This window comes from Castor canadensis, chromosome X, assembly GCF_047511655.1.
Source record: "Castor canadensis chromosome X, mCasCan1.hap1v2, whole genome shotgun sequence".
Taxonomy (NCBI): Eukaryota; Metazoa; Chordata; class Mammalia; order Rodentia; family Castoridae; genus Castor; species Castor canadensis.
Genome location: NC_133405.1, coordinates 46,526,393 through 46,551,024, shown reverse-complemented (window position 1 = coordinate 46,551,024; position 24,632 = coordinate 46,526,393). Strand labels below are relative to the sequence as shown.

Sequence of the window (24,632 nt, the reverse complement as noted above, 5' to 3'; positions counted from 1 at the left end):
TGCAGCTGTCCCATAAAAGCCAGAGCAGGGCAGAGAGGGCTGCTAGTTTAAGTCCAACCCACATAATAGCTGTGTGACTTTGGACACAGTGAGGGTCCAGAGCACGTCCTTCATGTAGGGACTGTGTGGATGATCTGTGATCATGGAGGGAGCACAGGCCTAGCATTTAGGGGGTATGTGACAAATATTTGGTGGGTCAGCCAAACAGCCTCCCGCCACTGGGTAAGAGGCCTCCCCCACCCAGTCCACTTCACTCAGTCAGATACCAAATTTATTTTTAGAAAAAAAAGAGCAAAGTTTATTGAAATTTCAAGCTACATTTGAAAACTCATAGTCCAAATCCTGGAGACATACATCAGGATAAGGTGTCAAAAAGTGGAAAGTGTTCACTGTCACAGAACCCCCTTAGAGACAAGTTCCCTGGGAACATCCCCCAGGCCCCATGGGACCAAAGCCATTCATTCCCTCAGTCATCCCTTGTCCACAGCAGGACGCCGTCCTTCTATTCACCTGAAAGTTTTCCATAAGAATTAAAAAAATAAAATAAAAGTTCTCAAACGACAATGTGAAGTCCAAGCTGATCTTCTCTCAACCCCATTCTATGTAGTCAGCACCAGTGAATGGTGGGTTTGGCATTCCAAAGAGGACTTCACACATCTTCAGTGGACAAATGGGGAAAGGGCTACAGCAGCAAGGCATCTGTGGCCACAATCTGAGGCTGGTCCCCTCTCCCTGCCTTTACTCTGAGTCTCACTTTAACCTAAAGCACGAACTTGATCAACTTGGTAAATGAGCACAGTCAAAGAATTAGCTTTAAGAGGTAAGGGACCAGTTGATACTCTCAAAGCTGGTTAGGCCTTTCAACATGTAGGTGTATGTGGATATGTAGACATCACTACACTAAGATATAGGTCTAGCCCTATGGGGATATATATGCATTTATGGCTATATAGAAAAAACTATGCCAATACTAACCAAACAGAACTTTGTAAGCGCTCATCCCAAAGCTGTAATCCCACACTGGGCTGTGCACAAAGCCATGCATTATACCATATTAACCAACAGAAGGCTGACTTGGCTCAATCTCTCCCATCTGTGCCCCTGCCTTGGCGAGGCTGGGGAGAAGCGAGAGGTTGCCTCTGCTTAAAACACAAGTGGCTTCTTCATAGGAACAGTCGTAGTCAGGTGAAGCTGCTGAAGATGTCCATGGAAATGAGACAGACCCCTTATGCTTTCTGGAGCAAACTGGCGTCACACCGCAAGCTACCTTTCTCCTTTGCCAGCTGCAACTAAGTTGCCCAGGAACCTGGGAGCCCCCAGGGCGCAGTGGCATTAGAGGCTCACTGGCTTGGGGTTACTGTGCCCCATGCAACTCAGCCTCCAGAGACCTGCTCTTTGTCAGGGGTCTGTCACTGGAGTGGACCCAGGTGGCCATGTCCTTGGGACATCTCTTGGCACCAGCTATGCTAGGTGTAAAGTTCTCCACGTGAGATGACGCTTGGGGAGCCAAAAACAAACCGGAAAGAACTAGGTAGAACAAGTTTAGTGGCTCTGTCCACCCTGAGGACAGAGCCACTTACACCGCAGAACCACCAGGGGCCTCGGGCGTTTGTGGGGATTCAGGAGCTGGCTCCTCAGGGCCCAGCCGGGACTGGAACTTCTCCAGCTGCTCTGGGCTTGCTAGGGTCTTCAGGAGGGTGTTCTCGCGCTCCAGCTGGGAGTTTTTCTCCACTAGCTCTCGGATCTGCTCCTTTAGGATCTCCACTTCCTCTCTCACAGCATACATCAGATGATTCTTCACGAGATCCTGCCGTGGAAGAAATTACAACGAAGCCATTCATTAGCCATCCACAGCACCTTCACCCTGCCATCAGCCTGCCTGCTTCATGTCACTGCCCTGTAGTCCCATTCCTCATGTTCCCTTCTCCGAAGCACTTAGACCCTCACTCAGGACAGGTGCAGGATTTGGGCCTTGCTGGGGTCAAAGCCCAGCTTTAAACCAGACAGCTTCCCTTCCAAGTTTCTGATGACTTCCCAGTCTAGCTGTTTAGAGACCTCTGCTGCTGCGGTGGGAGGCAGGGGAAGGGGACCTGCAGTGCACCCCATATTGTCGGTCTGCTTTCCAAATCTTCACCAAGAATATAAAATTAGCTCTTTTGGCATCTCCTTTCTTCCACATGACACAGTATATCGAGTTGCAGCTGTTCTGAAAACTGGAAGAGATGGGACACTGGACAGGTAGGGGCAGAGATGGCTGCATGTTTTCTGAATTTGATGACTTCACCGGGGCCAAAGAACTGTGACATCAGGCTCCTGAGTACAGTTAAGGGGCTTCTAAGTGCAGGAAGTCCCAGCCCCCACAGCCATCTTGGCTGCTCAGTGGCTGTGACCTCTACCTGGTAAGAAGCAGGCAGAGGGTGGAGTGCTTTACTCTGTTTCCTTCCAACTCCTGCCCCCAGCCCAGGCTCTGCAGAGGCACTGCAGTGCAGATGCATCCAATGAGCTCTGGCCCCTGCCAACTGCAGGAGGCAGAGGAATGCAAGCCTCAGCTCTCTGCCCTGCAAGGTGGTGGTGGTGGTGGTGGTATGTCTGTGTGTTGGGGGGAGAGCAAGAGGCTGCTGCAAAGCCCTGGGATACAGGAGGGGTCGGAAGGAGGGAGGCCAGCAAGGGCAGACTGGAAATGCCCTAAAAGGGTCACTGTGAGCAGGTTCTACCTAAGGTCTCCAGGGAGCTGCGAAACAGGAAGTTGGCTTCCTCAGGCTTTTGGCTAAGGCCTTTGCACCCACCCCCTCAGTCCTGCCCAGAGTTACATAAGCAGCAGCTAAGTATGGGGATGGAATGACGCAGTAATGCCACTCACTCACCATGGCCTGCTCAATCTTGTTGTCTATGGCCACCACGCTGGCTCCAGAGGCACTGCCAAGACAAAAAGGAAAGCGACCCGTTAACCCACTTGGTTAGATTCTGTACCAGGCAGCTGCGGCCCAAGTCCTCCATTTCCCCGCCTCTTCCTCCCGTGGCCTCCCTGGCAGTTTGTCCTCAGGTCCCTCTTTGGCCCCTGCAGGAAGCTGCATGCACCTCCCCACCCAAGCTAGCTCTGTCTGTGCGGCCGCCGCCCTGAGTTCCAACCGAGTGGAGCAGCGCGCGGGTCCTGGGGCGCACGGGCCAGCATGGCCTGCTCAGGAGATTGGCAAACAATGGGGCGCCCGGCCCAGAAGGTCCTAGGAAACCTACCGGGCGGCGAACCTAGCTAAGAATTACTTCCCAGCTCGGAAGCTTCTGGCCTGGTCCTCAGCGATGCACGGCCAGCTCCCTGCCCTGCCCTGCCCTGCTCTGCCCGCCGCCCCTCGGCCCACGGCTGCCTCTGCGGCTGCAGCAGCTGGTTCTCACCGCGCAGCAGCCTCAGGGACGCTCCGACGGCGGATCCCAGCGCGGCTGTGACCCCCCTTCCTGCGTCCCCTCCCCCCGCCCCTTCCCAGGATGCTGCACCGCGGGGAGCAGGGACCAGCGGTGCAAGGCTAGCTTGGAGATCCGGCTCGGAGCCCAGCTCCCGCCAGCGCCCCTCTCAGCTCCGGAGCTGGGGCCGGGGTTACCTGTTATCCAGCTTAACGGAAACCACATCCCCTCCAAGCAGGGAAGAGAAGAAGGAGATGGAGAAATTGTGCAGCTGATAGACCGCCACCTCCATGGGGGTCTGATACATTTCGGTGTTCATGGCTCGGGGTGCCTGGGCGGGCTGGGCGGCCGCTGGCTGCTGGCGCGCTGCACCGGGCTGGGCTCTGCGCTGGAGTCTGGCCTGGGGCTAGGAGGGGGCGAGGGCTGCCGAGCAAGCGGACCCAAATCTAGGCAGGCACTCCAGCTGGAGTTCAAAGGAAGTGACTCCAGGGGTGTCACCTAGTGTGTCACAAACTCCACAGCCGCCAGTCCAACCCAGACTCAGAGATATTTCGGCTCCTGCTTCTTTATATAGGAGGGGCCGGTTGCGTCACATGGCGTCAGGGGCCATGCAAATGAGTGCTGTACCGGGCTTTGTGGCCCAGTTAAACCACATCCCCTCCCTGAACCTTAGGCTAGGACTGTAAACAGTTCAGCACTTTCTTGTGCCAACTGGCATCTCCAAAGAGGACTCTGTGATTTATAAAAACCAAATTGGGGCTGATTTCTAGAGAAATAAGAAAGGCTCTTAACAGGAGGTGAAAAGCATGCAGTAGAGGGCGGTGCTGCTTTTAAAAGCTGTTCTTCAGGTGTCAGCCAGCATACTTCCATGGTTTTGCAATGCTCTTCTGTCGTTCTGCCTGGACACCCACTCCGCCTGTTAGGAGCCTTATTTTCTCTGCTGGCTGCCTTCAGTCTCTCCTCTGAACACATACTCTTTCGCCTGCGTGTTCAATCTCTCAGCAAACAGCTGTCCCTTCACCTAGCCAGCTAGCTGGCTCACCAGCCTGCCTCAAACTCCAGAGTCTTTCCACTCATCTCTTCCTTGGGATGTGCAGGTGTGCGAGTATCTGTGCACTGACATGTGCCCAGGTCAGTGTCACATATGTGGTATAGGCACAGATCTGCACTGATCTGCACATGCATGTGTGAGGAGGAGAGGGTGTCTCAAATTCAGGTTAGTGAATCAACACATATGAGGAAGAGCTAGGTGGGTAAAAGAGTAGGCCGAGAGGAGCCAGGGTCTCACTGTGTTGCCCAGGCAGGCCTCCTGTCTCTGACTCCCGAGTTCTGCCGATTACAGAAGTGCACCACCACACCAGGATATCCCTATTTTTTTTAAACAAACAAAATTTTGTTGCTTTCCTATGAATAAAAAAACAACAAGAAAACTACAAACCAAGGTTATATATTAACTACCCCAGGGAAACACCTGGCCTGTGATGGGTACAGCCATACATACAGCATTAGAGGGTACTTCATGAAAAAGTTGACTCCAAGCCACAAGGAAAATGAATTGATTGTTGCCTAATAATGGTTACACATGGGCCAGGCATGGTGGGGCATGTCTGTAATCCCAGCACTCCATAGATGGAGGCAGGAGACTTTGGAGTCTGGGCCACATAGTGAGTTTGAGGATATCCTGGGCTGTGCAGTAAGACCTTGTATTAAGAAAAGAGTTACATATATTTCCATCAAAATATATTTTCATCCTCAAGCTGAAAAAGGCACTGGAGACTTGAGGGTCTTTCCTCCTGCTCCTTCCAAAGTGAGGCCACCTGGTGGACAGCAATAGAATTGCAATCAGAAATTGCAACCTGGGCAGGGAAAGGGACAGGTGATGCAACAACCAATATTTTTTACACCAACCTGGGACTAGAGGAACATTTGGTTCCACCACATATACAATAGTTTGAATGAGGTTGAGGCCAGTACCCATGAATCAATGCTGCACAGGCGGTGGTCCGAAGAAATATCCTAATGCAATCATGCTCTTGGAAAAGTACTGGGGCCTCTTATCAGCAAAGAAGGTAATTATTATTTGCTTGAGGATATTTTTCTTAACAGGTACCTGGCACTGACACCCTGGCCAAGGCCCCAGCCAAGCCCAGTCTGAAGACCTTGACTCCCTCTGGGCTTCCAGTGTAGTTTTGCCACTGAGCAGCCACCGTTTTCAGCTTCCAGATACAATGGCCACTGTGTTTGCGGTGGACTGATCAATGAACTCTCCAAGCCACTTCACCCCACTTTACGTGGGAGATAATGCCAATCTCAATATGTTGTTAATGTCAGTCTCTCTAAACCTGGTGTTTGCACTGAGCTGCATGCAGTAGACAGGACAAAGTGCAGATAATATTCATAGGTCATCAAGAATGTCATCTGAGGGGAAAAACCCCTTAAATCAGGAGCTTAATTGCTACTGAAATTCTCTGATCTATTCATCTTATCTCTGTGCCACCCAGAGTTTTCTTGGTCCAGGAAGAGTCTCTGAGTTGGTCTTTCATTGGCTTGTTAATTTTTTTCTAAACTCCTGCTACCCACCCTAAGATTCCAAGGGAGATGGTGAGAAGAAAGGAGAAGAGAGAGACAAGCTGGATGGCAAGAATGAAATACCACTAAGAAAACAGGGCATAAAACAGAAGTAAAACAGCTCTTTTGATGTTGACTCCCTTAGGTGGAGACAAAGGCAAGGAAATTCAGGTACTTTGGGAATGGGGAGGGAAAAGGGGTTAAGTTTGCTGGCAAGGCTGCATTTGGATGGTTTGCTAATTATATTTCAATTATAAAAACAAGCTGAGTTAGAGACTCACTGATCATAAAAGCTACCATTTCTGGATCATTGGCTATGGGCAGACACTGATGGTTGTGCCACAAATCCTGCAGTGTAGGCACTATCACCATCAATCTACAGACAAAGAAACTGTGGGGGGGGGGTCTCAGAAGCTACCTTGCCCAAGGTGGCAGAGCTAATGAACTGCAGAGCTCAGACTCCAGCCCAAGTCTTCCCGACCTAGAAACCAAGTTGCTTCCTACTACTACACCTACTTATGGCTGCTAGTGGGTCAGGGAGCAGGCTTGTTGAAAGAGCAGAAGTTCTTATGAATGAGTCAGGCAGTTGAGGGAATGGGTTGGAAGTGTCAGAGAGGAGCGAAGGGCAGGGAAAGTACCCTTGGGATGCCAGCAGCACTACTGGAGAGGTCCAGAGGCCGACTTTGAGCTCTCCAAGCGCAGCCAGCTTTTCTGAACATTGAGGATGGGAAGAATACCCGAACTGTCTCAAGATGCTTTAGAAGGCCGAGTTCACTCACATCATTTCAAAAGACAGCCAAGAAGTCCGCAAAGAAAGCTATGTCTTTCTAGGAAATGGGAAATAGTAATCCAGCCAGGTGGCTTCCTGAATGGAATATGTAGTCCTGGGGTGTACAACATTCTAAATAACGTGTGCAGTCTCTGAATAAAAATCACAGCCCAGTCAAACATCAAGTTCCGTGCTGGGGGCGTGGCTCAAGTGGTAGAGCACCTGTCTAGCAAGAAGGAAGCCCTGAGTTCAAACCCCAGCACCACTAAGGAAAAGAAAAAGCTAAAATGTCAAGTTCTTGGGGCCCCACTCACTGGCACCCTTAACAAAGTCCCCTTTTCCACCTCTGCTGTGCTCATCTGTTAGAACAAGGGCATCAGGAAAACAAGCTCCTATCAGGGATTTAGTTCACAAAGAAACAACTTCAAAAAGATGTCCTCAGTTCAGCCCACACAGGCTAATCTCTCATCACCCATATGCTCCAGTTCCATTGAGGGTGAAGTGGTCATCTTGAGCCCCTGTGACCCTCCATTATCAGAGAATGATTGAATGCAAGGGCCCTGTCCCATAAGGAAGACAATGGACTTGAATGTCTCTACACAAACAAGGACAAGGGAGATCGGGGTAGGTCCAAGGTGGGGAGCAGAAGGAACCCCAAGGATTTTCTGCTTAATCCTTGGCGCACCAGAAATTTCCTCTGCCCAGAATAGCTGCACCAAACCTTGCAGTGGGTGGGAGTTTGTGTTGTACATGACATCCATTATCTGATCTAATATTTCGGAGTTATATGCTGATCTGAGACTAGCAGTGTCCTTTTGTCCTGTGAAGGTGGGCTCCACACAGGAAGACAGTGGCCTAGGCAGTTAAACAGCTCAGCAACCCCAACACTGGTAATTGTTTCTAAGCTCCCCTAATTGTTACATCCCACAATTTACATTGTAGGCAGGATCCAGAGCCTGCATGCCGTGCCAGACTCACTACTGGCTCTCAGTTCTAGCCCTAATTCCATGGGACTTTGCAATGAAACAGACATAGCTGGCCCTACCTCTCTTAGGGGTGACCTTCTAGTGGACAGTGATATAGTGAGGATGTGACCCCATTCTCCCCATTTCAGGAAGCTCTGGACTCCAGCTTACTCTCTTTGAGTTGGAAGTCGTAGCATTCCCACCAGTCTGTTCCACTTCAAAAGCCAGACTCTCCAGGACAAGAGCCTTTGACACTTTGGGTTCCCACGGGACAGTGGACTGGTGTCTGGGCAAAGTCTAGGCAGCAGAAGCCTCGGGCAGGATCTCTGTAAGCTGATGAGGGGTGGGGAGCAGGCTTGGGTGGGTGCGGTAAATTGGGGGAGGCAGTGAGGGGGAACATCTCACTTCCCTTTTTGTCACACTTGAAACATTGTGTACCACACAGCCATAAGGAAACTATTTGTAGGCAAGTCTTCCTTATTTTCTACAGGGAATGTTCCACCCAAGGATTCGGCAATGTTGCCAGCAAAACACAGGGTCCTGTGTCAGGAGAAGCGGAAAAAGACATGATGCGAGAGGTGCAGGAGCAGCCACAAAGCAAACAACTGGGTTAGAAGCTGGAAGAGGAAATGCAAAAGGATACTGAGCACTAGTCGTTAGTCCAGAGTCAATGGGACGGGTTGAAAAACCCCGCCCCCCCCGCATACTTCTTACACCTTCACCACGACCCCCTTCCATCTGAGGCTCCATCTAGTTCTAATTACTTACTTGTCCCTTTTCCTGAAGAGGCTGGGGGAAAAAGGAGGCTGAAATGCCATGGCTTAATTTGTCCTTGCTTCTCTCTTGTCTTCTCTCTTCCCCTCTGGTTCCACTCCAGTGTGGAAGACTAAAGACAGGAAGGCCATCACCACTTACTTTGACTTCATGGAAAATTCCCAAAGTCCAGAAGGAGGGAAGCAAGAAGCAAAAGACAATGACAGAGAAAGTGCCTTGTTCTCTGCTGATCATGTGAACTGCCCTGCATGGCCAGAGCCCAGAGGCCTGACTTTGAGGGGTCCGAAAATGGGGAGGAGGATACAGAAGCAGAAGGCAGAGGAGGGGCGGCGGGGAGAGGAAGAAGGGGCCTAAGGAGAATCCTGGAGGACAGATGGGTATGCTCTTGGAGAAGCAGCTCCAGCAAATGATTTTGGGCATGCCTTGGCACTGGGTGATGGCAAGAGCAATGAATTGTGCCTTTCAGTTCTCTCCTGGACAGGGTCCCGTGTGAGCTTCACAAACAATCTGAGTGACACTAGGAATGGCAGGAGGAACTGAACCCTGTTTTAACAAAGCACTCTTACCCCTGCTGCCCCAGGTTCCCTCATTCAGGGAAGTCAAAAACTGCTCTTGTCAAATCACCTTTATCACCCCAACTTTGATGGCTTAATATGAGGGGGAGTTGTCCTGGCATCTCAGCAGGACTGGAAGTATTGGTGATTTATCCAGGAATGCAGTTTAAGCTCAGAAGATCTTAAATTTCATGAACCTTGTGTCAATATTTATGCCTCTCTTCCTTCCCCTTATGCCTTGCAGCTGGGAAAATTTACCTCCATAATTTTTCCAAGCCCTCTTCTCGTTTTCCACCCTCCCCAATATCCATCTACAAGCATGAAATAGATATTCCTGAAAAAGAGGTTTGTAAAATTAACCTTGGTAAATGGAATCACATCCTCCCTCCTCCTCCCCACACTCACTGCCATTAACACTCAATTTGACTCAAATCAATTCAATTCAAATCCGACTGAATGCTAATTCAAAGCTCAGGGCACCTTTCAGAGAAATTTTAAAAAGCAGACTGGTAATACAAGTCAAAAAATTGTGCTTTCTTCCAGAATATTCTGGGACTGTAGCAAGTTCAGAAGTTCTCCCTATCAGGTAGACCTTAGTGAAAAGTTCATTTCAGGAAAAGCCTAGGGCTTGGGGGTGCACAGCAGGAGTGTGGAGTTCAGGAGGACCCCACCACTCTCATTCCTGGCATGACTTCACCTCATAGGATGGGTGGGGCTTTTCTCCATCCTACTTGAATGAGGTGTAATGCAGCAGACACAAAACTTGGGTTAAAATGGAGCCTAGGGATCCTCTGACACTGGCGGACAGTGTATGGAAGGACCCTCACTCTGAATTTCTTCCTTTACCCTAGAGGACTGCAAAGTAAGGGGACAAAGCCAGTCCCTTCCTTCTGCAAAGGGCTTCTTTGTTTAGCCTAGGGCTCACCTCTCCCTGCCAACCTCTTTGCCTTCCTCCTTTGGTCAGTTCACAATCTTACCCTTACTTCCAACTCCCTTAGAAGCAGGTGCTAAAATTCCTTACCCTCCCCCACAGACCAGCGAGCATTTTCAGGCAGGCAAGCAGGTCCCTCCTCACAGCCCACCCTCTGGAAATCCTGGTGCACTATAGCCTTCCAGGGGCTGGGAAAGACAGTGGCAAGAACATGGCCATTTGCCATGTCTGTTTTTCTGCACAAGCCCTCCACCAGCTTATTTGGGCCAAGGAGATACCGGCAGGGCCTCTCCCCTATTCCCTCTGCTCTGTGGAGTCATCCCAAGAGCTGAAATCCCAAGTCATTTTCTCTGGCAGTTGCCAGGGTTACTTTGAGTGGCATGTTAAGGACTTGGGGCTCCTGGAAATGCCTGGAAGACAAGAACCAAGAGGACCTTGTCAGGGACGCAGAGGCAGCAGGCAAGGGGCCTGTGCAGAGGGCAGGGGTTCTGAGGTGGAGCACCTGGCTCCATTGTGGGCCCACTATAAAATGGGTGACCTTTGAAGTGGTACAGGTTTCCTAAGGAACAAAGGGACAGTTAATAATGCAGGCCTCTTCAGGGCTTCTAGGCTCCTCGGCCATGATGGGTAGGCATTATTAGCTTCCCCTGGCCCTGGCCTTGTGTTCTTGAGGCCTTCCTTATCTCATAGCAGAGCTATTCACCATGGGCTCACTTGAGGTGGGTCCTTGATCCCTTTTGTGGGACTCTATGACTTGTGAAGAGGGGCTCTGCAGATTGCAAAGGGCCTCCAGCTCTGTAGCCACCATCCCCCTTCCTGGATGGAGAAAAGGCAGCCCAGCTGGGGTGGGGAGCAATGGTAGGGGCACAGAGGGCATGCTACTCCTGGAACAGAAAGAAAGGAGAGAAACAGGGCGAGCTTCTCCCCGGGCAGGCCCCCCAGCCATGGGAGCAGAGCCAGGGAATTCAAAGGAGTGCTGGGAGGGGCTAAGGAAGGCCTCCTGCCCTGTTTAAGAATTGCTGACAAGAAATACACACACCTTATCAGGAAGAAAGAAAGCACACACATACATTTATGCAAACAGCTTCTCTAGTCACTTCCAGAGAGGGGCCTCATCTCTCTCTCTCTCTCTCTTTCTTTGCTGTTTCCAAATCTTCCCCTTGACCCCAACAGTGTAATAAGGCCAACAAGGTATAGCAAGATGGCAAGACAGGACCAGCCAGAGTATTAAAAGTCATGGCCTGAAGGTGAGAGCCAATAAAGGGCCTACCTGAGGAACCCCTGTCACACCACAGATACTGAGACCTACTTTGTATAGCAAGTTCTGCTACAGTTTGGCATATTCCAGGTCAGTTGTCTATTCTCCCATCTCTTTCTCTCCCTCCTGGAAGCTTGGTTAGATCACGAATGAGACCTACAATGAGAAGGATAACCCTGAACCTACTCTGAATTACATTTAAATCGTTGGCAAATTTTACCACCCTATTAGGAGGAACAGACTCCTTCTAAGATACTTCACAGCTGCCTGTGGGAACTCCCAGCCTGTGAAGTTGGGGACATGGGTGTGGGCATCACACTGAGGAAGAAAGAAGAACCTAGGCTAGAGAACAGGAAGGGGATGATTTTTCTCGAACAGCACAGTTTGGTCAATGAACCAGCCCGAGCTTCCTTATATAGAAACCAGATGTCCTGTAGCCCCCTGGCTGTCACCACCCAATCAAACATGGGTCAATTCCCAGGTTAACTGGAGGGGTGTAACTCACTCCCCCACAGGAACCTACAAAGGTCTGACTTCCCAGGATTGCTGTAAACATGCCCATCCCCACTCAGATCCAAGCCTGGCACTCACTCACCTCTACCACTATCATCCCATCCCAATGGCTTGTGAGCAACCACACCCCCCAACCATGAGGCTGCCCCACTGTTCACTGTCTCTCCTCTCCTAAAGAGAGCAGAGGGGAATGTGCTGTTTTCTGTGGTATGCATCCAACCTGGGTTTTGGAATTTTGTTTTATTTTTCTGTTTAATTTACACTGCCTGCTAGGTTTGGGGCTTATAAATTTTTAAAAAGGCTATACCCTCCACCCAAGGCCTGGACTTCCTGGCTGCCTTCCAGCAACAGAGTGACTCTTTCAACCATTTCTCTTACTTGACCGTGTTAGGGGTAGGGTTAGAAGAGAAAGATGTTTTCTGTCAAAAGCCTGGAAATCCTTAGTTCCAACCTAAAATACCAGTGTTTGAATAGGAAATGCCCCGGAAAAGCTCACGTGTTGAACTCTTGCTTCCTAGCTGGTAGCATTATTTTGGGAGGTTGGGGCCTCACTGGAGGAAGTAGGTCACTGGAGGTGTGTCTTTGAAGGTTACACCTGCTCCCCTGCCTTTCCTCTGTACTCTTTCCTGTCCACCATGAGGTGAGTAGCCTTTGCCACATGCTCTTGCCACCACAATATTCTGTCTCGCCACGGGCCCAGAAGCAATGTAGCCAAGGACTATCAACTGAAACCTCTGAAACCATATGCCAGGTTAAATAAATCTTTTCTTTTCTTTTTTTTTTTTTGGCAGTACTGGAGTTTGAACTCAGGGCTTCACACTTGCAAGGCAGAGGCTCTACCACTTGAGCCACACCTTCAATCTTTTTTGCTCTGGTTAGTTTTCTCTCACTTTTTGTTCAGGCCAGCCTGGACCACGCTCCTTCTATTTTATGCTTCCCTCCTTTGCTGGGATGACAGGTGTGTGCCACCAGGTCCAGATTTTTCCATCGAAATGGAGGTCTCATAAACATTTTTGCCCAGGCTGATCTGGAACCTCAATCCTCCCAATTTCATCCTCCAGCATAGCTTGGGATAAGGGGGTGGTCTCTTGAACTTTTTGCCCAGAGCTGGCCTCAAGCTGTGATCCTCCTGATCTCAAGCCTCTCAAGTAATTATGTTTATAGACATGAGTCACCATTGCCCAGCTATATTCTTTTGTCCTTTTAAGTTGTTCTGTCAGTTATTTTGTCACAGAGATGAAGAGTCTAACACAACCAACCCTCAGCCTTTCCTGACAACATGAATGTGAAGTACAGAAGTCACCTTACCAAGTACAGACTTCTTTTAAAGGCCACAGTACGACAGTAAAGATAGAGCACAAAAATGCAAAACTCAGAGTATGGCATTTAAAAAAAAATTTACTTACAGTTGCCTTTGTTGCCACCGAGCAAAGACAGAAGTGCCTACATCATTGTGGGTGGAGGCTTTGTGGGCAGAGTAGGCCTTCAAAACCCATGGACAACGTAGCACAGTGGGCCTGACCAGGAAAGACTTGCCAAAGCTCATACACCTTAAAAAATAAGAGGAACACTAGCCCCTATGTCTTGGGATAGTGTTCTAACAGCAAACTGATGAATCCTGGTCAAAAGTTCTGACATCCTGTTATTTCCTAAAACTAGTAATACTGTGGAGTTTGTTGACAGAGTTGCAGAAGAGCTAAAGTAAATATGGAGACTGAGGGACAGCCAGGTATAGATGGTTACTAGCTCTGCAGTTGAGAAGAGGGGAGTTTCACAGATATCCTTTGGACATTCTGAGGAACCAGGGCCTAAGCACAGTTGGGAGAAAACAAAGGAGGCATCTATCATGTCTCCAGGGATTCCTCTCCAAACAATGGGCTGCTGCAATGACGGGTTGGTCCATGGACTGGTACCGCACTCCAGAAAGTAACGATAAGGAGATTGAAGACGGACTCCCATGATGCATTCCTCTGGGAAATGCTCTAGCACCCATCCTGAATGAACTTGGTCTAGCGGGAAGAAAATGATGTCAGGAAGCCAGAGTTCTTCTACCTTGGCCAATAGCTTAGCTGGGGGCTGCAAGAAGGTTTCTGTTTAGAATCCTATGCTGCTAGATCCCTCATTCCTGAAATGGGAGTCACGTTCCTCCCCCATATAACAGACATCACACAGGGTGTACATGTTTATGACACCCTAAGGTCCGGAAACATAATATTTTATTTTTTTAACAGATTAAAGATGTCCTTGATGAAATCATATATATTTGCCTTTTATTTCCAGACTTTATGAACTTTAGTTGGCATTCTAGAATTCTTTGGAGGGTGAAAAAGGGCCGTGGGAATTGTGATACACTCCATGATGAGTAAGGGCCCATGTCCCCAAACACTAGTGGTAAAATGGCTCCTATTTCAATGCTGTTTCAAAGTGTCATGTTTCTAGCATTCTGTCCAGTTCCAATTTTTGTTCTCATGTCTTCACAGGTTATTCACACTGCTTATGGGGAAGGGGTTGTTTGAAGAATTGGTGTGAAAATGAAATTGGTATTTGGTATTCTTTTTAAGTTCTTAGCAATCTTTCCCTATGGAGGATATCTAACTTGCACAACTTTTTGACCTTTACAGCCTCTCCAATGGTACAATCCATCACCAGCAGGAGCTCTACTGTTTCAAGCAGGATTGAAGGCACAGCCAGATAGGACCATGACTAAAAGCGGGCAGTACAAGGGCTCAAGTGTGCATGCATTAGCTGTCTAGGGTAGAACACAGACTCTGTGAGGGCAGGGGCTTTTCTTATCCACCACTGCACATCCAGGGCTGGACCAGTGCCTGGCACACAGGGTGAACGTGGTAAATATGTGCCGAATAAATAAGTAAAAGGGCTGGCTAAGTGTTAGAACTTTGCTAATGACCAGTGGGGAAGAAATAAATATAGGCAAATTCATCTATTAGCCTTTTGTTAACACTTGACTTTGGGGCCAATCATTGTCTCTGAGAGAAATTCTGCAGTTAAAACACAAAGACCTTTGAAAATCAAACATACATGGGAAATCCAAACATAGTTTAATTGACTAAGTGGCCACTAATGATCTAGAATCAAGGCCCAATCTCTTAATAAAAGGGATAATTCACCTGGGTGTGTGCTCCTGGTTTTTTGCTAGTGCTGAGACTTTGGTTAGTTTCCATCTTTAGCTAAAGGGGCTGGGTCAGTTGGGAACAGGTCGCCCACAGGGAGCAGTAGAGGGTGACAAAGTCCAGGAGCAGAGTAGCCAAGTCTTATCTGGCACCAATATCAAAGAGGGATTTAGGGCTAGCAGGCCTGATTCTCTGAGTGACAGCCATGCAACTGGAATGATGGAGTGGGAGGAACAAAAATCATCCAGATAAAAATATCCTAACACTTACCCATTGGGCTTGTAATCTTGAGGTCCTCTGTTAAAATGCAAAGTCTTTCTCAGAGGGGAGCCATTTAGTTTTAGTTTTTCTTAGGGCAGGAACATGATGAGCTCCTCAGCTTGGTCTGAATAGGCTGGGGCTTGGGGGGGTGGGCATCACAATGGGTACTGATTATCTGGTGGCCTTGGGTTTTCAGGAGACATGCAAATGTGCCCAAATATTTAATACTAGCTGTCAAGAAGCAAGTGAGTGGGCAGCTCTAAGGGTAGTGAAGTTTCTGGCTCCTGAGCACAATTGGGGAATAAACACTGAAGCCATCTGTCTTATAACTGGGATTTCTCTACAATAGGCTCCTGCCATGGTGGGCTTAGTTCAAGGATGGGTACTGGGCCCTTAAACAGTTAGTAGTGATAGGAGAACTGAGAAAGACTCGTGCATACATGGAGGGAGGTTCTCTGTGGGAACCACATTAGACCATTGTAAATGAACTTCATCAAGTTTGAAGAAAATGATGTCAGGAGAGCAGAGTCCTCCTTCCACCTTGGCTAGAAGCCAGCTGGGGGACTGCATAGAAGGCATCTAAACACACCCATCCTCATCCCTGAGATGGGAATCATGCCTCCTCCCGTATCACGTATATACCACGCAAGGTGACTGTTTTCTCCTCTTGTTGGTAAATAAAACTGAGCTGTTATGAAGGTGTCATGCATGTGGAGCAGCAAGGCAGCCTTGGATATACTGGGGACGTTCACCTTCAGTGCTGCCTGTCTGGGGGATCTCACCGGCTTGCTCACAACCTCATTCCTAGATAAGGTCTCCTCCTCTAGCTCTACTGTCTCATCTATAAGGTAGCAGAGCTGAGAAAATGACCCCTGGGAAGAGCCTGTGGCTGAGAGGGGTTGATGGAGTCTCCTTCCCTGGGGTGATTTCTTTTCACCTAGAATCTCCTGTAACCTAAAAGGAGTAAGTCTAGGGAGGGAAATTTCAGGGGAAAGGCAGGTCACTGGGGGAGCTCTGTGGACATTTTCTGCCACTCTGTAGCCAGTGGCCTTCTCAGCCTGTGCACCAGGCGGCCCTGACAGAAGACACCGTATTCATATTAGAGCTGGTGAGGGTAGCCTTGATCCTCAACACCCCTCCTACTAGCCCTTGTAAAACTCTAGAAAACTTGGCCCTGGGGCTCCCTGTAGCTTGATCAGGTTGATAGTCAAATGCCTGACATTGAGCCATGCTGGGCCTTGGTGAGGAGGGAGGCAAGAGAGGGGGGCTGAGCACCCCCCTAATCATGTAGCCCTGTTGTGAGGTGCTGACAGCTGGGAGAGGACCAGTTAGCCTGGGGCTCCCAGCCAGCAGTGTATTTTCATCTTGTTTTGACTAGGACTGTCCTCCCCTGTGTAAACACATCCACATCAGGGGACAGAAAATGTAGAACAGCTTAAAATAGGTGGGTGGAATGCACTGCACCCCCGAATCACCAGTGTAGGAAATGCTCTGCAGGTGGGCCTTGCTTTAAGCAAAACGGACAAAGGAAAAACCAGTCTCTATTTAACAAGAGGGCAGGGGTGGAGAGCCGTGAGGGCTTAGCTTACCACTGGGAGATCTCAAAGCCTCATCTGGTCCAAATAATAATAGCAGCAGCACCCTGTCCTGATTGCGTAGAGGGCACTGTGCTAAGAACAATATATACCTTAGTCTTTTGAACCTTGTCAGCAGTCTCAGGAGTGAGGTATTATATTATCACTAGGTCCCTTGTATAGAGGGGCTCAGGGAAATCATTAAATGACTTGTCTGGGGTTGCACAGCTAGTAAGTGGCAGAGGCCAGATAAGAATCCTCGGTCTGTGATTCTAAAGCACTGCACTGTCTCTAACTGGGTGTTGCCCTTTTTTGGTTGTTGTTGGAGGTGCTGCGCTGGGGAGGGGGGATCCCCCTTCCCCTCCCTGCATACAAGGGCTCCCACCACTGAGCCTGCTACTGAGCTTCATGCCGGCCCTTTGCACCTTGTTTTGAGGAAGGTTTCACGCAGTGCCTGGAACTTGCACTGATTTCCCTTCCCACTGACCCCTTTTCACCTGCAGGGGAATGGGAAAAGCATCCCTATCAGGGTCATGGTGGGAAGGTCCTTGGGGCAGCTCTTTCCACTGAGTAAAAGAATCCCAAGACAACGAATTCCCAGGAGGAGTGAGCCCTCCCCCTCTACCACCTCAAATGGGTGGATGGGATGGAATTGCATTTCAATGCAGGAACTGGCAGACTAAAGTTTAGCCATTCTCAAGGATGGCCCCTCAGTAATGGCAAATGGGTAAAAACTACCCAGAAGCCAGACTAGAGAAGGAACAAAAGATTCAATATAATCCAGCATAAGGAAAGACCAAATGTAAACGTGTATTTTGAAACAAAAAGTCACCCATCCTGTGTCCGTGCAGGGCTGGCCTCCAGGCTAAACTGTGAAGTAGGAGCCTGTCTTTAGGACCTTCCTGCTTCCTTTTCGGGTACCTTCCTTCTGCCTGTTCCCTCAGGTGACCTGTGCCCTCCTGCTGCCTGGAAGTTTCAGGGTGGTGGCTGGGGCACTGGTGTCCTAGCGATGCCCTTTTTGGAAGAGACTGCTAGTCTCCCTCCCACAAATCAAACGTACCTGGCCTTTGGGCTGGCCCTAAAAGGACAAAGTAATTTGTTTGTGGAAACGGTAGGCAATGCCTTACCAAGTTTTCCTCAGTCAGATCACAGGTGTTTTTGTCAATGGTATAATTTTAGTCACAGGTAGAGGGTGGCAATGGTGAAAGGAGACTGCTTGTCAACAATTTTTAAATTTTGCCAGAAAGGTCATGCTCTGTTCTGCCTATACATAAGACTGGTTCTATGTATAGAGATAAATACATACTTACACTTATGCTCTATTCTTTCAAGAACATAGAAAAAGCACTCGAATAGTAATCAGGAAAGCTGGGTTCTAGCCTGGTTTTGTCCCTGGCTACCAGAACAACCTTGAAAAGTCCCATAACCATTCTAGGGCCCAGTTCCCCTCAACTGTAAGATGAGAGGGTTGGGGCTGCAAATTTGCATGTAGGAGGTGCTCACCAATGGAGTAAGCGAATGACTGGATGGCAAAAGTGACTTTTAAGATTGATGCCAGCTCCAATACTCTCTGCCATGATCTCTTCAGATGCATCCATTTACAATACCTCTGAGGTCAAGAGGCCTAGGCCAGGGGCTTGGTAAGACCTTCAGGCCTTTTCCCACAGGATGTGTCTGCACCATCCTGGGTATGGGGTAGCCTGTGCTGGGGAGGGGCGAATCTGGGACCAAAGGCAGCAAGCAAAAGCTTTCATGGGCCCCAGGAGGTTTGCAGGATGCTGGGCTGGCGCTGGAAGGTGGTGTTAGGACTGTAGGAAGGGCAGGGTCGGTCAGGAAGAGGAGCCAGAGAAGTAACTTTTGCACAGTTTCTGTAAAAATGGGAAGCCAAGATAACAGAGACCTGGTGGGTGTCTGGGCTGAGGTAGGAAAAGTGCCGAGATACATGGTGAGTCAAGGTCAGGAGCTGGAATAGGGCCCAGAGCTTACAAGCCTCTGCTCACCCCCTTGGGACTGACCCCTGGCTCCAGGCCAGCTCCCTGAATAGCTGCCCCCACCTGCCCTTCCACAATTCCAGCTTCTTAGGACAAACTGCTTCCTTCTCCGGCCCCTGACAGAGCTCTCTCCTCTCCCTCCACCATAGTTATGTGGAAGTCCTCCCCCAACCGCCCTCCAGACTCAACTGACACAGTCACCCTCTCTAGCTGTCCAAGCCAGCCTTGCTTCTGGGTAGGTTTGCCCCTTCACAGTGTTGCCCGTATTCACATGGACCTGATTCCATTCCTTACACAAAAGGAGGGAGGTCTGCCAGTCATTGCATGTCTCTCCCCTCCTAACAGCCCCTGCCCTACTCCACACCATCCACTGCCCAACCCATTCCTAGGGACACTCCCAGACAGTATTCTGAGGTGCTGAAACCATCCTCCCTGCCCTCCCTACTCTTGTCTTCAGCAGCACCCTTTTGCATTCTAAGAGGCTATAGTTTCAATCCAGGAAAAAACAAATTTCTAAGAGTGACATTTTAGGTATGGGTGTGGGGGGTGTGGGGGGTAGATATTTATGGGGTCCTTTCCAGAATTCTTGAAATAACACTATGGAGAGGGTTACCTACTCTAGACACCCATTAAGCCAATTCTGATCTCCACTGTGCCCAAAGTTCTGGCCCCATCCTGCCATTAAAACTGTGCAGGTAACCTTGGGCAAACTGCCTAATCTCTCTGCCTCTCAGTTTCTTCATCTGCCAAATGGAGGCAATTATCCTTGCCCTACCCACGTTGGCAGGGCTGCAATGAAAATTAGAGATTCTGTGTGTGTGTGTGTAGGAGAGAGAGAGGGAGAGAGGGAGAGAGGGAGAGAGGGAGAGAGGGAGAGAGGGAGAGAGGGTGCTTTCTAAACAGCAAGGCCCTGAATGAGTATCAGGGATTATGCTACATCCCTTGCTGAACTTGAAGGACTCTTTCAGGTCCAGGGTGATGGCTTTGCAAAAAATGCTCATGTGCCCTAGGCCTGCCCCCTTTCCTCTCTCTTAACTTCTGTCTCTCTTCTAAGACTTGGCCCTTAGCCACATTTGATCTCCTGTGCACCTCCACCCTGCTTTAAGAACATCTACCCCACCCTCATCCCCCTCACCGCCCATCCTGTCACCCTCAGGCTTTCCTTCACCACCCAAGAGCCTCTTGCCACCTCTCTCTCCAGCTTGCCCATGATCCCACTTTCCCAGCCCTGACCTTAGGCTTTCCCCATCAAAACATTGAAGAGGAAGGGCTTGGGGGGTGGGGGTGGGGTGGGGGGAGATAGGACAAGACAGGACTGACAATTGGCTACAAAGGCTGAGCACAATGTGGAACAGAACACCCAGCATGTGCTCAAGAAACATACCATTGTCTGGTTGCATGTGCTGGGGGAGATGTGTGGGGTAGAGTCTGCTTTGGGGCCCCTGACATCTTGCCAGGTAGACAATTGCCTGCTCCACCTCTAGGTTTGGCAAGCCCTGCCCTTCTGTTCTTCCCACCTACCTTCCCCTTCACCTCTCAATCCAGAGAATGGGCAGGGCCATTTCATCTCTAGGACCTGCACACTACAATGCGATTTCAGTCCTCCTTGGCCTAGTGCCACTGAGTTTCTCTGGTAACCCCACCTTGTCCCCAGGGATGAGAGGCTGTGGAGCAGTTTGGGGCACCCTCTGAATTTCCCAGCACGAGCGATCAGCTCCTTCTGTGGGCCACACCCAGGAGTCTTCTTTCTCATCTGAAGTAGCCTGGGCTTCTACCCCAGCACTCAAGGCTCCTGGGCTGGGGAATGAGACCCGTGCCAGTACAGCATGGATCGGATAGTTCTGCCCCTATCCAGGGTGTCAGCATCTCCCTTGGAACATCTCCTGGTCTGGAAAGTTCTGGAGAAAAAGTCTCTCTCCAGTTGTGGGTGCAAAGGCCTTGCTTTCATGTAAGTGCTCCCCCTGGGCTGCATTTCAACCCTCCTCTCCCCAAAGGGGGAAATTAGAAGGAAAAGGTGACCTTGCTAGGCCTCGCCAGGGAACTGGTGACAGGACAGCAATGCATGGCCTCATTTTGTTGGCCTGTGCTCCTGTCTCTCTCCTTCTGTCCACTGCTGGGCCCCATGTAGGCAGGCAGGTTGGGAGGAGGGTGGGACACCTTGGAGAGGCCATCTGAGAAAGCTGGTTTCATAATGGAGCTAAGGAAGGTGGCCCTGGTAGGGAAGGACTCTAAAGGGAGCAAAAGAAGTGGGAGGTTGGCCGAGGTAGATGGCAAGCTGTCACATTTATTACCAGTAATAGCAGTAAGAATAATAGCAATTAATAAAAACAGTAACAGCTACTACTTATTGAAAGTTTATTTTGTTTTGGTTTTTGTGGTACTAGGGTTTGAACTCAGGGCCTCATGCTTGTGCTGCACCACCTGAGCCACTCCACCAGCACAAAAGTTTATTTTATAACAGGCACTGTGCTAAGTACTTTTCGTGAATTATTTCATTCATTCTTCCTAACAATCCTATGTAAAAAAATTACAAATGACAGGAGGAAGCAGAAACTCAGGAAGGTTGTGACCAGCCCAAGGCCACACAGCCGGAGCTGAGATTTGAAGATCCAGTTGACTCTAGATTCATAATCTTCCCTATTTACCCAGCCCTGTGCCCCAAGCATGGGCCCCGCCACCAAAGCCACCAGCCTGCACACTTCCGCCTCCCATGGCCCTCAGAGACCATTACCTGGAATTGCTTTTTCTTTACTCTTTTTTTCCCCCTAAGAGATTAACATTCCAATTAAGGATTTGTTTAAGAGCACCCCGAGGATGGGGATGGGGTAACACAAGAGTACGAGGCTCTGAAATCAAGAGACAGACCAACTTTTGCTCCTGGCCCTGCCATGAAATTGTCATGTGACCCCTAGCAGGTTGAATCCACACCTGCACAGATTCTATCTATAGTCCTAGGCTAAGATCAGGAAAGAATAATATCCAAGGGTATCAAACAGTGATGGGCCCTTGACCACACTTGCCCCAGTGGAAGAGAGTCTGCCAATTTGGAAGTGTTCCAGCTCTCCACCTTCCACTTGGGGTTTGTTTGGTGAGTGTGTTATAGCACTCACCATCTCTTAACATCTGATTCTGGGACTCACGACAGAACTCCATGCCAGCTGTGGCTTCTCACCAGCATGCCCTCCAACCAAGCCTACTTTCACCAAACAACACATTCATGTCCTTTCTAATCACTCCTTTGAGATGACCTGGACTTGCCTTTTCCTTTTCCTTCCTCTCCACCCTCACCCCTCCCACTGCTGTTCTGAGAATGCCATCCTTCTTTACTCCTTTCATAAATCTCTAATCCATGCTGGCTGTCTCCTTCCTTGAACACGCAATTCTCCCCTTTGGCTTACTTGGCATCTCTGGCTCCTTTTTATTGTGTTTTGTTTTCTCACATATTCAGAGAGATGAAAGGAACCTTGCAGATCAACTCCTTCAATTCCTTCCTTTTATGGATGGAGAAACTGAAATTTGGGTAGAGCAAATGACTGGGCCAGGGTCACACAGCCAGGTAGGAACATAGCCCCTGCTTCATTCAAGTCTGTCTAATTCAAGAGCCTCTGTTCTTTTCCTCTGCTCTCTTGCCCTCCAGGTAAAGCATTCGCCTACCATCCACCACCACCCTTCCTCCTTTTCTCCAGATGTGCACTTACTGTGCGCTCACACTGCCGAGCACCAGTTCTATTCCCTAATTGTTTGCTATGTGTATCTAGTTTTCCCAACAAGAAAGTAGCCTGGTTGGCAGGGGGGCTAACTTTCCTCCCACTGGAATGAGGTACAAAGGTAGGAAATGACCTGCCTATTGTCATGTAGCTCATTAGTGATAGAGTTGGGAACAGGATGGAGGCCACCAAGCCTCCACTCGGGGCCACTCCCACTCCATTAAGATGCAGCACACCTCCTTTTCCCTCCCAGTTCCCATTCCTGTACTGTCCTGGAATGTTTCATTCTTGTCCCCTCTGCTCTACTCCTTCTTCCTGATGTCTGCATTTTTCACAAGCCTCTTAGGTTTTAGAGCTGAAGGGAACTTGCTTATCACTTACAGACCAAGAGAGGGGAAATTGCCTGAATTCAAATGGCTAATTTTGTGACACAATGGCAACATAGCTCAAGTCACCAACTCCCAATTCAGAGCTCTTTTAGCTACTCTCTTCCTGCCTGAGATTTATTCCTCTGGTTCTTCATGCTTAAAAATCCACCCTCAACTGACGACCAGCTCCTGCAAGATCTGAGAGTACTTGGGCCAGGGTCACACAATGTCCCTGGGGAAAGGTGGAAGGAGTTTGAGAGGCTTAGAACCACCCACACCTTCCCATTTCCCACCCTGGGAGGCCCAGCTTGACCTTGCACAGGGTGGTGACTATCAAGCATGTGTTGAGATAAAGCCATAGCCTCTCAGATTCTCAGTTCATGGCCTAGACATTGGCGTCAAAGCCTGAGCTGACTGCAAACGAAGTCAGTTCACTGTCCTCCCAATGGAAAAATCTAGTAAAATCAATAGCACTTATAACGTCAACAGACCCAGGGACCTTTCCTCTGTTTGTTTTTTCCTCCTGGGCTGCTCTTTTCTCACTCACCCTGCTGTGAAGGCACAGACAGCACAGGAATCCAGCAAGGGAAGCTGCAAAGGCCAGATCACAGCACTCAGAGTCCCTGGACCAAGGGGATCTGGGGACCTGTTGAGGTACAGATGACTTGTGAGGACCCTGGCCAAAGCCTTCTAGGTCCTTTCAGGCAATATTCTTCCGATTCAAGGTACTCCCTAGCAACTGGCACCTGGCTGGGAAAAACAGGAGCTGCCCAAAGCTCCAGTAGGGATTCTGGAAGCTCAGCCCTGACCCGGCTTTGTCACCCTGGGCCTTCCCTCAGTAAAAGAACAACCCAAAAGTCAATTAGACACCACCGTGAGGCCTTCCTGTGCTGGGAAGTGTCTGAGGCTCTCAGACTGCAGTGGATGTTGGCCCTTTGCCCAGACATCCTCCCCACCACACCACGGGTGTGTCCTACCTTCCCTCCATGCACACAGAGTGGCTGTCCCATGCTGTTTTCTGCATGGTCTCAAACAGGCTGCTTCTTCCTGCTCCCAAATTGATCTTGCCACAGAAGTCCTGCCCAGAGTTTCCACCACTAAACGCAGTCCTTTATGTGACAGTATTGAGTTTATTCCAGCCTGGATTCATTTGATAAATATCCAGTACATATTGAGCACCTCTTGAATGTCAGACACTAGTTGTATCTGTAAACTGTGTTTTATGCTACTGAATAGTGCTGCAACCCATGAATTCCCCCTAGCACACAGGGCTAGATAAATAGCAGATTTTTGCTACTGAGCAGAGGAAGCTCAGGGTTGAGATGTGAGGTAGGTCCTGAGAGTAGGCATGTGCCCTGGTGAGGATCCATGGACACTGGGTATTGAGGCATGGGCACCTGAGATGGTGAGCTAGGAGATGCCCCTTCTATATAAACTCCTAGGAGAAGGGACAAGCCTAACATTTCAGAGCAGTTGTCCTGGGTAACTGTAAGAGGCAGAAGTGAGGATGATCCCAAGGACCTCCAGAGCTCAGGGACAGTTGTGCCCTCTTCTCTCACTCCTGGCAGCAGGGAGGCCTATTGGCCTCTCAAGAAAATCAAAGGACAGGCATTTGGGAAGAAGTCTCTCTTTTGAAATAACTTCTGGCTACCTATGCTTGGTTCCATTACTGGTCGAAATGCATCTAAGACAGTCAAAGGCAATGAGGTAGCTGTTCAGTAGAAAGTTTTCCTGGTTAAATGCTCTACCCCACCTCCTAAATGTATGAATAAGACTTTGCAGCTCATCTCCTCCTAAGCAAGGTCTTGGCCCTGTGCCTGGTCCCCCAACCCTGCCCTCTGGGTGATCTTACCAAAGACGCCAAGGGAGTTG

The 24,632-nt window shown here is 49.4% G+C and overlaps 1 protein-coding gene across 7 annotated transcripts in view; it reads right to left on the bottom strand.

Moving 5' to 3' along the window:
* Nucleotides 1–270: 270 nt before the first annotated feature.
* Nucleotides 271–24,632, bottom strand: part of Tsc22d3 (TSC22 domain family member 3) — a 59,748-nt gene continuing 35,386 nt past the window's right edge. For 3 of the 7 annotated variants that reach the window (XM_020186770.2, XM_020186769.2, XM_020186768.2), the window contains 2 exons: nt 2,865–2,916; nt 271–1,807 (listed from right to left, as the gene is read on the bottom strand). In XM_020186770.2, coding sequence (XP_020042359.1) covers nt 1,577–1,807; nt 2,865–2,916 — 283 coding nt within the window. In that variant the 3' untranslated portion in view covers nt 271–1,576. Of the gene's footprint in view, nt 1,808–2,864; nt 2,917–3,234; nt 3,345–3,390; nt 3,469–3,593; nt 3,957–8,466; nt 8,610–24,632 lie in introns of those variants that run through there. The other 4 variants (XM_074063068.1, XM_020186771.2, XM_074063070.1 and 1 more) reach the window with 4 other exon arrangements.